Here is a 12,550-nt window from a genome sequence, read left to right on the forward strand (position 1 = left end):
AATACCACCTTCCACAAAATAATCCGTTCAGCCTGAGAACATCCTAGGCACAAAATAAGGCTCTACAGGGGAGAAAAAAAACCAAACCACCAAATGCACAAACCCACCACTATGGGATCACCTATTTTACTATACTCAGTGTTTTATACAGGAAGAAAGGAACGTTTCCTAGATTCTGGACATAAAATAAATTGGCCCTCAAGATGAAGTATGGTATATTAGAAATCCCAGTGCTGTGGATCGAGCAGCCATTACAGAATGAATTAGATGGATGTCCATGGATAAAGTGATACAACAGTGAACTAAGATTGTATAAAGCAACCTTATTTCAACATTTCCTAGTTTTACAGTGTTCTTTTTCACAGTACCACTTAAGGTTACTCAATTCATAGGAAAACAAGCCACTGAGAAAAAAATTCCAGTGACAATTGTCACTCTCATGATTTGTAAATATAGAGAAATCCTCCTATTCTACAGCAGAACTTCAATCTTGATGCTAAGTAATTGTTAACAAAAACTGGTCATCCTTGCTGAAGTGGCACCAAGTAGGTTTAGCAAAAAAATTCACAGATATTTTTGCCAAAGAAGGCAAAGGCAATATCCAAAATTCACAGGTTCAGTTTCAGGGTTTATAGGAGAGTAAAATGAGGCAGACAAGAGCTCGATCCTTCTACTTAAAAAAGCTTAACATGTTTTTGTCCTTTCCTAATCCCGTTTCTTTCCAACATCCTTCCTCACCACTACACTTTATCTTCAAAATTCTTAGCCAAATTATCGTCAGAGTTCAAACCCAGCACAAAATGATCCAATTTTGATACAAAACACATACCAACTGTATGCAATACCAACACACACCAACTTGTAATTCACCCAAACTGTGCTGCCTTGACTGCTCCAGTTGACTCCCATACATAACTCACCAGCTACAAGTGAGTGAGCATCTTCCTACCAACAGACACATAAAGAAAGAAAAACGTATCTAGCCACTGAAGTAATTTTTTTTAAAATCATTTTAACACTTTCTAAAACAGAAGCTGAATTCAGGTTAGTGGACATGCCTGTGACATCCATGAAAGACTTCAAACTGTTTCATTGGTAGCAAGGCAATCTTCATTTTCACCTTATGGAAACAGTCACAGAGAACTACCTGGGCTTGTGTACAATCTAAAATCCCCAAGATTTAAATACCCCAGTCTTCTCCAAGCCCAGTATTCAATTTTGGAAGTTTTTCCATCAATACTTTGGGAAGCTGATTTGCACACCTAAGATGTAATCCTCCCATACTTGGGCAAAAGGTCTGGATGTTCTAGCCTCCTGCTTCATTAACAATCTGAAGGACAAAGCCTCTACACATAATTACTGTGGATAATAAGAACCTCCATCTGTGTACTCTCAGTCACTATGGATATGGACTTTGGTTTACATACCCTCACATAAACATTAAAAAACGTGAAGCATATTCTCTCTTCATCATTATCCCAAAAAGTCTAAGTAGGAAGCCAGGAGGCACCTAAGAACATTACCCTACTGGCTGGTAAAATGAGGGAGATGTGATACAAGCCTTGGTTTTGCCAAACCCCTGGTACCCTAAAAGGCAGTGTATCTGAATAACCAATAGCAGAAAACAAATTACATCCACCTGGGACAAAACCATAATGCAGTTAAAGGCCTGAAATTGTGCTTTGCACTTCCCGATACTGGGTTTGTGGCAGACATAGCAAGACAGGAATATTTTCTATAAATGCTCAGGGTCATCTTCTGTAAACACAAGTTGTAGCAAATTTAATAGAGACAAAGTCAATACAGATTAGGAATGTTCACCATTCTTTAACACCATATACATTATGAATATATATACCGTATATTTTCAATCGCCTTTATTCTGACTCACCGTATTAACACAAACGTAACATTTTATTAATTTATATGAAAAATACTTCACTAAGAAAGTAGACAAACTGCACAGAAATAGTACAAGTGTCATGTGCATAGCAATATAGCTTAAAGCATTCACATATGGCTTTGTTTAAATGAAACTGTTGGGGGAATGGCCCTATACAGACCCATGGTTACACAGTCGACATAATGTAAACTGCTTCACATCTTTGAGGCACTTGCTAACAATAGTGTTCAATCCCTGAAAAACAAAATCAAGAGCTAATAAGTGAAAATAACAGAAATCCCAGGATAACAACTGCGTGTATTTGAAAAGATTTTAAAAATTGGTTTTAGTAGTGCATGCACAGAACTGAAAAATGGGGGATGGGGTGTAATTTCTGTGCAAGAATTATACCAAGTAACTGAAAAGTATAAAAATATTTACATGTTTAGAGATTTTTAAATATGTACAGAACAAAAGCCCTGAAGATTCATTCTATAGAATAAAAATATAGCACATAATATAGTAGTAATAAAAAATAATATATCTTTTTATGGAATTGTATTTGCAGTTAGTTACAAGTTATTTAAACCACAAAGCTCCTTGATCTTTCTCAAAGCTGATGCCAATAGGGAATATGCTCTTTCTTTTAAAACACAAGCACTTTTCATGATTTTTGAACTTCAGTTACAATACTGACATAAAAAACAAAATCACTTGTGTATCCTAATTCAATTGAATATTTTTTGAAAAACTTTAATGCATGGTATTTAAGTTTTATTTTCTTCACCAGTCATCCTTCCATTAAAGAATTCCAATCTCGAGTGGCCTCCATCAGATGTCTCTGTCCATGTCCTACCCAATTATCCTGATTGTCAAATATTCTACCACAAAACCAGCAGCTAAACTTAGCTTTCAAGGTATTATTAGAGGTAGTTTTCACAATCTGGTAATTGTTTTTGCTAGTCTTTTTCAGTGTCAATTTTAAGACAAATCTTTCTTTTACAGGGCTAATAGGTTTTATGGTCCTGTATCTTTTTTGAGAAAAATCATCAGTAGTTCCATCCAAAGGATTGCAGAAGGCTGGCTGCAGAAGCGCTTCAATAGTTCTTTTTGACAATGAAACCTTAAGAACGTGTCCCTTAAATTTAGCAATAGTTTTCATCACATTTACAACTTCTGGAACATCTACATCAGGATGGTTAAGCACAACAACCGGTTGGTTTCTCCGAGGGCATTTTACAAGCTGATTAGAATTAAAAGGAAGTAATTTCAAAGTCCTCACAGTTTTTTTTGATGCCCTTTGTTTGTAAGGGCTACCTGATTCACTAACAACTGCAGCTTGATTCTTTTCCTTACACTTTCTGTGCAACATTGCTTTCTTTCTTGGAGGTTCTGGGCAACTAGCCTTCCTTTTACGTTTGAAATTCTTATTTCTTTGCACACCTCGAGTTTCTGAACTTTTAGACTGCGTTTGTTTTAAGCGAGGTTTTACTTTTGCAGTTCTGGTTTGGGTGCTCCATGTTGACTTCTGACAACCAAAGTTATTCCTGTTGTTAGCAGTTATTACTTGTGTACTCTCAACAGAACCTTTTTGCAATCGTGTCCTTGCAGATTTAGTAGAATAAACAGGTCCTACAGGAGGAACACAACATGCTGGATTAGAGCTTGCCGAAGAGGCATTTGCTGGCATTAACCCACCTGGTAAGATTAAGGCATTATTAAAACTAAGATTAGTTTGTTTCTGTGCTAGTGCAGGAGTAAGGAACTGCAAGTTATCTGCCTGTAGTGAGGGCACTGAGTTGCTCACTGACTGAGTGGTATCAGCCAGTGTATGTGAAGTAGGAGGTTTCATTTTCGGCAAAAGCTGTTGTTGCATGGCTCTAGTTCTCTTTGGTTGACAATTTTGATAATGAGCATTATCCTGAAAAAAAACTGGTTTATGAACTACAGGCTTGTTTGGTGTCGTACAATTCAGAAAAGCTCCCTGCTGTCCATCAGGCAAAAGTGCATAAACATCTTGTTCCTGTTTAATTTCCTGTTGGTTTACTGACTCCAAAGAACCAAAGACAGCATCCCGATGCTCTGATAACACTTTCACAGAAGAAATTCCTTTCACAGATGACTCCAATGCATTTGTAGTTACAGGAGGTCCTCTGAATGGCATGCTAGTTATCAAATCATGTGCTGTTCTACTTGCTTCCCTATTACAGGAACTTCTTACATTTCCAAAACTGTCATTTTCCCCCTTCACTTTTGAAGTTGATATGGTTATTTTACCAACTTCTCTGGATGCAATTCCCCCTAAAACCTGAGAACTATCATTAGCGGCACTTGCAACTGTTCCAACTGCCCTGCTAAAAGTCAAAATCATTCCAGGTCCCTTATTTGAAACAAAAGATGCAGGTACACCTTTAGTCACGTGCCCATCTGATGAACTGGTTGATGGAAGAGATTTTCCTGAAGCCACCTGTTGTCCAGGCTGGTTAGCAAGGTGCAAAGGAACAAAAAATCCCGATGGAAGAGACTTAAAGAAAAGGGTTTTCTTCTGTTCCTGAAGAACAGGTAAAACTGGCGAAAAGCTGCTGGGATTTTGAGCTGCAGACAGTACTTTCTCTTTTACTAACTGCTGTGTTAAGACTGAATCTGTACAAGTTTTTAGCAATGTACCAACACCCGGAGTTATGGATAATTTGTCCACATCCTGTGAATCAAATGATGTTTTGGATGTCTGTCTTTCTCTCCCACAATGTGTGCCTTCATTTGTGCTACATCTTGTGTTCCACTCTCTCTTATATAAATTAAAGTCTACATTAGAAGGAGGCCTCTGAAAACCACATGTAGTTGCAGAGCTTTTTAAATGCATGAAGGCTGTATTCCTGGCCTCATGACCAGAAAGCAGCTTGTCAGGATGAAGTTTTACAGAGTTATTTGTCTTGCTGTGGAACTCTTGCTGAGAAGTTGTTTTCACTTTTAACACATCTTGCAGTATCTGTTTTATTTCAGGCGATAAATAATTAGCTGCTTGTTCACTTTGCAATGAGAAAACAGATGTGATTTTAGGCATTAAGAAAGAGTTAACACAATCAGAGGCATTTTCTTGGAATTTCTCAGCTACGTTCTGAAAGCCTTGACCTATGGTAGTGTCCAAATACTGCTGGCCGTGATGCTGGTCCTCCGTAAAACACTCACTGTCAACACTGCATTTAGACTGGCTTTTAAAAGACACAGAGTTATTTTTAGTGTTTATGTGTTTGTAAGTTTTATCAATATTTGATCGAGCTGACACAACTTTCTCTGCTTTTAAGCCTCTCATCGACTCTGAATATGAAGGTGCAGATTCACTTCCACTGTTTTGAAAAGAAACGGTTTTGCTAGATACAAATTCTTTGTGTCTGTCATCTGTTGGCATCCGAATGCTACATGGATTATCCAAAGAGTCCACTTTGGAATAGTTGTGAAAAGACAACAACCCTTCCTTAGAAGAATCCACTGAAGTTGAATAATAGAGATTATTAGTTCCATTACTATTATTCAGGCCACCATTTTGTATTTTCAGTTCAGGAAAAAAGGGCATTTTTATAGGGTCACAATGAAGTGTATTTGTCATAGCGGGTGGTAATACCTGAGGATGACTTGAAGGGCTAAAGTTTCCCCATGAGACACTGTTTGGAGTTCCAGCTTTTGTTACTTTGTCACGTGGAGGTACAGTTGAGCCCAACTTCATTGGCAAATAATTTGAACTTTTTCCTACAGCTATATTAGAAGGTGCTACAGTTTCAGAAACACTCCTACTATATAGTATGGAGTTATTTTGTTTTTCCACTTTCATTTTTCCTGAATGATGTGCAGGACAAGAAAACAGAGGGGAGGTTAACGGGTGAACAGAATTGTTCTTTAAGGTTGACTGATCAGTTACATGTGCTATAGCACCTGAAGACAAACCACAGGGATCAGAAGTCTGTAGCAAAGGAGTTGAAGAACCATCATTAACAGGATCAGCTTTCTGACCCAACAAATACTCATTCTGCTTATTTGTAGGTAGTAATTTTATAACAATATGTTGTTTTCCATCTACCATTTTAAAGCCCATAAATTTAGCGCTGTAATTTGCCGGAACAGATATTTTATTGTTTTTAACCATCAACACTGTTGGCCCATGAACAGCATTTTTCAATAATCCCAGTCCATAACTTGTTCCATCATCTGCCTTATTGTATTGTGCAGTAGTAGCAGAGAACATTCCATCCACGAAATTACGCTTTTCTGGGTACTTAACTTCATCTTTTTCTTCATTTGTTTCCATGTCTCTCATACACTGGTTCAGCTCCTCAGCATTTGTCTGAATTTTATTCACACTTCTTAGCACTTGTGCATTTTCTTCTCCAGTATTGTCACTTCCACTGCTTATTTCTTTCCGTCTCCAGAGTGCTTTTTTGGATGCTCCTATTTTATACCTTTTCAACACAAGCTTTAGTCCTGCTGGAGTCTTCACTATTCTTTTTTCATATTTATCCTTTTCCAGTTTTTCTTTAGCAATAAAGTGATCTCTGTGTAAAGCTATGATGTGTTTTAAAAGATAATCTTTCCGTGATGTGCTGTAACTGCAATAATGACAACCAAAGGAAAACATACTGGTATGAACAAGAAGATGATTTTGGAGCTCCTCTTCTGTAAAGTTTTCTTGATGGCATTTTCCACATTTATAGGGAATCTCTTTATGTCTGTGAATGTGCTGAACAAACGTGCCCACATCATGGGTAGAAAATGCACATTTTTCACATTGAAAGTGACCATTTACGCAATGCTTTGATATGAAGTGTTTTGTCAAATCCAACAAAGTGTATATCTGTTCATCATTACAGAGCTCACATTTTACCAAAGTGCTACGATGGATGCGTCGGTGCTGTTTAAAGGACTGAAAGTCATTCGCTGAGAAGCTGCACATCTCACAAGGATACAAAGGCAACTCGCCATAGTGTAACAGCTGAAAATGTTTCTGCAGATCATTTGGGCTGTATCTAATGTTATCCTTGCACTTTGTACAAGTGAAATTCAGTATCTTGGCTGCAGTTTTCAACTCTTTTTCAAATTGCACTTCTGGTTTATTTTGCAAGTGGCTTCCCTCTGAACAATCAGGATTGCTTCCGTTTATTTTGTCTAGACTTAAGGACTTCCTTGCAGTTTGCTGCTTACACTGAAAGAGTTTTCTAAACCTATCAACTTCATGTTTCATTAATACTTCATTTGGAATGTTCACCTTGGGTAATTCAATTTTCACATTTTTTAGTCCGTAAGCAAGATTGACATCTAAAATTGCTGGTTGAATCCTCATACTTAAAGGATCATTCACTGATTCTTTTTCCAAAGTAGTATCTGTAGAACAATTCCTCATAGTACTGTGATTTAAGAAACTAATTTGCTTTTTATCACAAAAAATCTGTTCCTTTTCAGATGACATGATTTTAGGCTTTAATTTTCTTTATGTGAATTCTTGAGATTAGTTTTACTTTCTGCAGCAAATGAGACTACTGTGCTGAGTCAAAGCTCTACAACTTCCCCATTTCATTCTCCTGAAATGAAAAAAAAACAAAGAAAATATTACTTTTAAAACTAATGCAATTAGAACGCTCATTACAATTCATTAATGAATACATGCCAATCTCAGAAGTTGTTGATTTTTATGACAGCATTTGAGGGAAGGGGGAAGGGAAAGAATGAGGCAAAAAAATAAGCAATAACCTTTGTTTGCTTGCTTGTATTGGGGTTGTTTGTTGGTTTGTTGTTTGTTTGTTTTCAAAAAACATATATATAAAACTTGAAAAATAAGTCTTAAAGAACAACATCTACTGAAAGACGAAAACACTGAAATTCCATGCCATCAAATTTTGGGGTTTTCCCACTCTGTAAGCATAAGACATCCCAAGAGCTACTTTTTTAAAATGAAGATTGTATTTATTACTCATTTGGGATTTCAAGCAAACATAAACACTCCTCTGTGACATGGATCAATAACTGAACATAGCTGAAGTGCTAAAAACAAGTCAAATTCAGCAGGATTTGATATTTTCATTACTCAAGTCTGCTACTCTATTAGCAACTAACTATTGTGTTTAAAAAGCAAAGACAAAGAAAAATCACGATCTGACAAAAGATCTACCCACTAATGGAGACATGACCTTTACCAACACCAAAAAAGCCACCACACTGATTTACAATGAATTTTTCATATGCCTGTCTTTAGTACCACACAAGGCTGAAGTAGTCAATAGATAAAAGTTATCTCAGGTTTCTCACCATACTTTTAATCTTTTCAGAACAAGTGCATGACTGACAACAGTACTCCTCTATGGATTAAAAGGCTCAAAGAGGTATGGTCAGCATCACTGCCTCACTACAGACTTCATGTCAGTGCTTCCACAACAGGCTGCACCAACCATTTACAGCAGCTCAGGTCTGTGCTCGAACAACGCTCCCACATGTCGACACAGAATCAGCAGAAATGAAACAGCATCAAAAATAACTTAAATTTTGAAAAGCAACAGTGCAAAAGAAGAACTGTTTCTTCACTAGTACAACACTTCTTAGTAAAAACTTTTCCACAGTAGAAGTCACAGAGTCCCTTTCTTCTTTCCTAACAAAATTGTTAGCTGAAATCTGATCAGTGGTTCTCTCTCCACTACTCCCGTGCCCACCCGGAAGCAACAGACTTGGAACTCATTAGATCATCTTATTTATTCACATTCAAACTGAAAAAATGACCACAGCCTCTCCCCTCCTTGTGATGAAGAGCTTCTAGACTGCTTCTAGAGCTCCCAGCCATCATAAGCAATAATCCTAACGTTTTCCAAATATTTTCCCATAGTCCTATGAGAAGCAAGTATGCAGCATTAGACATGCAAATACCTGACAAAGAAAATGGAGACTGAAAAATTTACAAGTCCATGTTCATGTATCATGTAGCAAGAAAAGCAAAGCACTTCTTTTTTTAAGCACATGCTTTATTGCATTCTTTGGGAGAAGATATTAGCATTTGTGCACAATTCCTGAATAAGCAAAACAGGCTTTGACATTTTACACAGAACCCAATATCAAATAAATTCACTTAACTGTGCTCTCCAGCTATGAGACCTGCAAGATTTCAACTATAAACTTGACATTCAAAAAACTGACAAGCCACAGAGATCTACAATCCCTCCTTGGGAATCTTTCCAAATGAATACACTCTGAGTACAGGATTTTTATTTTTCTTTTAACTCAGTGACACACTTCCTGTCTTCCACACCAGAAATTAATACATAGGATACTGCCCTACTTTGAGCCTTCAGAAGATGTAACTCATGTGCATTTACACTCCATTTCCACCAAAACATGTGTTATAATGTGTCCCCTTGTCAATAGTAAATCTGTTATTTGAACAGGAGCAAGCTGAACTCCCACATAAAGAAAAGGTAACTAAAAATAACTTAGATTTGTTTGCTTAAAGAACTTTTTTAATACAGACGCAACACAAAGATTACAGGTTGCATGATGCAATACATCATCCTGTCAGTAGCTGCCCATCATTCAGATTAAAATGTTATACTGTCAAAAACTGACACCTGAAGTATATTTACAATTAGCATTATAAAAATCAGAAGTGGATAAAATACTGCAGAGAACAAGGCACAGGCTTTTAACATGGGGCCAATGTGGTCCTTAACTGAGCAAAATTTCACTAACTGCATAAAACATTTACGTTTCGCAAAGAGTCCCAGCTGGGCATATACAAACTTGATCTGAGATCTCCTTTTACTAATTATCCTTATAAATTACAACCTAACTTTGTTATTAGTGGGTTGTATGCAACTATGGACAAGCACCTGCCCCATGACAAATAAAAATATTTACCAGAAACAACCAACTGTTAAAAAAAATCCCAGCGATCTTTAAATGTACATTATCAAGGAAGTCTGACTTACACGTGAGGAAAAGACTTGACTTCAATTCTTCAACAGCTGGGTTTTTTCCACAAACATAGAAGAGGTAAATATGCAAGACTCAGAAAAGGCCACAGTCAGGAGAAATACTAAAAAAAGTTCTGAAAACAAAAAGGAAAGCTATTTTAAAATGCATAACTGAAAGCTGAAAAGCACAAATCCCTCACGATTTTACATTATGTGCATTTTTGATACATTGAAGACAAAAATAAGTAGTATGTTCTCTCTCAAGGAGCACCATCAAATACAGTATCAATATTGTATATATACAATATAACAAAGCCTATCTTAACCTTAGTTTTGCCACTACATCTCAGGCATTTGTAATTGATAAGCATAAACATATGGTAACTTAAAAGCAGGACAGAAAGAATTAACTGGTGCCTCTGTCTATCAAATTTTAACTTGAACTCAAAAGGCATTTATCTTTTCTTCAGCAAAAATATTAATGAATTCTATAGCAAAGACCTAATTAGAAGTTCCTATAAAGTTTTGCAAATCCCTAGAAGGAGGCAGAATATTACGTTCACAGTATCTGAAATAAGTAAGTAGATTAAAAAACAGATATAACTAACACAAACATTGAAAATACATAAGCACGTGCCACAGTTAATTCTCACTAAAAAAAACAAACCAAACCACTAAGCACAAGCATAAGTAACCACCTGAGGCTCTAAGCCTCAATTTTCTTTCTCCAAAAATGCTCAATCTGTCTGTATTTTGTTTGAAGAAAGTGCACACAGAGAAGTTTGAGCTATATACTTTGATCCAGTGAGAAACAACAGACAGGAGTTAGACACTGCTAAATTAGGTAACTTTTACAGTTTTTCCATTTCGAACAAAATTCAAAATACATATCGAGGCAGGCAGTATTTTCCACATTTCTGTAAAAACTTACACTTATTTAAATTTTACTTCGGGAAAAAAAAACCTGTATTGCAGCATATCCCATGCCTAGTCCCATCCCATGTGCCTGCAAATTTAGAGTGGTGCCTTCATCTCTACCAAGATCTGGACACATGCAGGGACTAAACAGAACTAGATTTTAAGAAAGCCATAGAGCTGGAGTGGTCAGATACGACCTGACAGCACAACGCTGCACTTGCAAAAAAAAAAAAAAAAAATGATAACAAATCACCAGATCACTCTCACAGCTCACAGAGAGACAGACAGACACACGGCGAACTTGGCATTCACGAACAGAGCAGGGACACTCGGCCAGCCCTGCCCACCTACGGGCACCGCCGCCGCCGCCGCCCGACCGGGGCTGCCGGGGGAGCGCCGGCGTCGGGGCGAGAATCGGGGAGCCCGGGGAGCGCAGGGACGGAGCCCCCGCGCTGCCACCGCCTCAGGGTGCGACTGCGGTCGCGGCGCCGGGCGCTGCCCGACAGCACGGTGGGGGCGAGCGGGGCCCTCCCTCCGCTCGCCGGCTCCTCCTCGGGAGCCCCGCGGCCCCTCGGGCGGCCCCGGCGGCAGCGCCGCCCCGCGCGGAGCCCGGCGGAGGAACACGGTGCCGCGGACCGCGGGAGCCCGGCATGAGGCGCCCCCAGTTCCGCCCGCCCCGTGACCCGTCCACCGCCGGCGGGGCGGCGGGCGAGCACTATTTAGTGGTGCCGCGTCCCGCCCCGCCGCGGCTGGTGCTCCCTGCTCGCCCCGCTCCGCCACGGCGCCGCGCCCGGCCGCCGCTCCCGCACGGCTCGGGGACCCCCCGCTCCCGCCCGGTGCCTCCCGCGCAGTTACCGCGGGTCCCGCCGTCGCCCGGCGCGGCGCTGCCGGAGGCCATCACAGTTTCCATCCGGGCACTGCGGTGCGAGCCCGACGAGGGGCGGCCGCGGCGGAGGAATACGCGTTCACCTGGGGGCGACGGACGGCGGCCGCCGAGGGCCAAGAGGGCGGGGCGGCACCGCCCCCGCGGGACCAGCACCCAGTGACCCCGCTGCCTTCCTCCTCCTCTCCTTTCTCTTCCTCTTCCTGTTCCCCCCTTCCTCCTCCTCCTCCTCCTCCTCCACCTCGGGCGTTGGGCACATGGCACGGCCAAGGGCACCGCCCATCGTTCCCTTGAGTGTTTCAGCGCTTCCCTGTGCCCAAGGGTGTGTTTGGGCCCATGGCGCTGGGCAGGGAGAGCTGATGCTCCTCACAGAGGAAAGAACTGGCCCAGGCTCTTCGTGCCCCACTCTAGACATGAGTTTGCTGACCTGCATAGACACAACAGTAGGCAGGATATATAGGGGATGTCTGTAGGAGATGTCAGCACTTAAAGCATCCAGGACATTATATATATGCACGGGATCAGTTGATGTGTTTTAATATGCTCAAGATAATAAAAAATCAAAGCTGAAAATCAGCACGGAGCGCTTGTCTTGCTGGAGCCACAGTATCATTGCTGCTTAGAGGTGGGATAAACAGCACTTGTTATTAGCAGCATGCACTTCACGTTTGCGCTGAGTTCTAATGCACGTGATCACCCAAAGGTCACCAAGGAGGATGAAGGAAAGGGAGAGGTAATAAAATTCAGATGCACCATGACCACAAAAGGGCGAATGCCTGTGGCAGAAATAGACTGTAAAGATGAATTATGATTGAAGAGGTCATTGAAAAGGAAATCCTCTCTCCACTCGTGAAACCATGTTCAAAAATCAAAAGCAAAGGGGAAAAAGGTTTCCCAGAGGAAAAGGCCTAAACCATCTCATGA

The 12,550-nt window shown here is 40.1% G+C and overlaps 1 protein-coding gene across 4 annotated transcripts; it reads right to left on the reverse strand.

Moving 5' to 3' along the window:
* Nucleotides 1-1,158: 1,158 nt before the first annotated feature.
* ZNF518A (zinc finger protein 518A) lies at nt 1,159-11,908 on the reverse strand. 4 transcript variants are annotated; one of them, XM_051800653.1, is made up of 3 exons: nt 11,599-11,908; nt 9,841-9,959; nt 1,159-7,452 (listed from the first exon to the last, which is right to left on the reverse strand). In XM_051800653.1, the coding sequence occupies exon 3, from the start codon at nt 7,338-7,340 to the stop codon at nt 2,673-2,675; it is 4,668 nt and encodes a 1,555-aa protein (XP_051656613.1). In that variant the 5' UTR covers nt 7,341-7,452; nt 9,841-9,959; nt 11,599-11,908; the 3' UTR covers nt 1,159-2,672. The 4 variants fall into 4 exon arrangements, with proteins under 4 accessions (XP_051656613.1, XP_051656615.1, XP_051656616.1 ...); XM_051800655.1 differs by lacking the exon at nt 11,599-11,908 and adding an exon at nt 11,091-11,162; XM_051800656.1 differs by lacking the exon at nt 11,599-11,908 and adding an exon at nt 10,997-11,093.
* Between the last annotated feature and the right edge of the window lie 642 nt (nt 11,909-12,550).

Source organism: Manacus candei, unplaced genomic scaffold (genome assembly GCF_025592945.1).
Source record: "Manacus candei isolate 608988 ecotype Guabito, Panama unplaced genomic scaffold, ASM2559294v1 h1tg000050l, whole genome shotgun sequence".
Lineage (NCBI taxonomy): Eukaryota > Metazoa > Chordata > Aves > Passeriformes > Pipridae > Manacus > Manacus candei.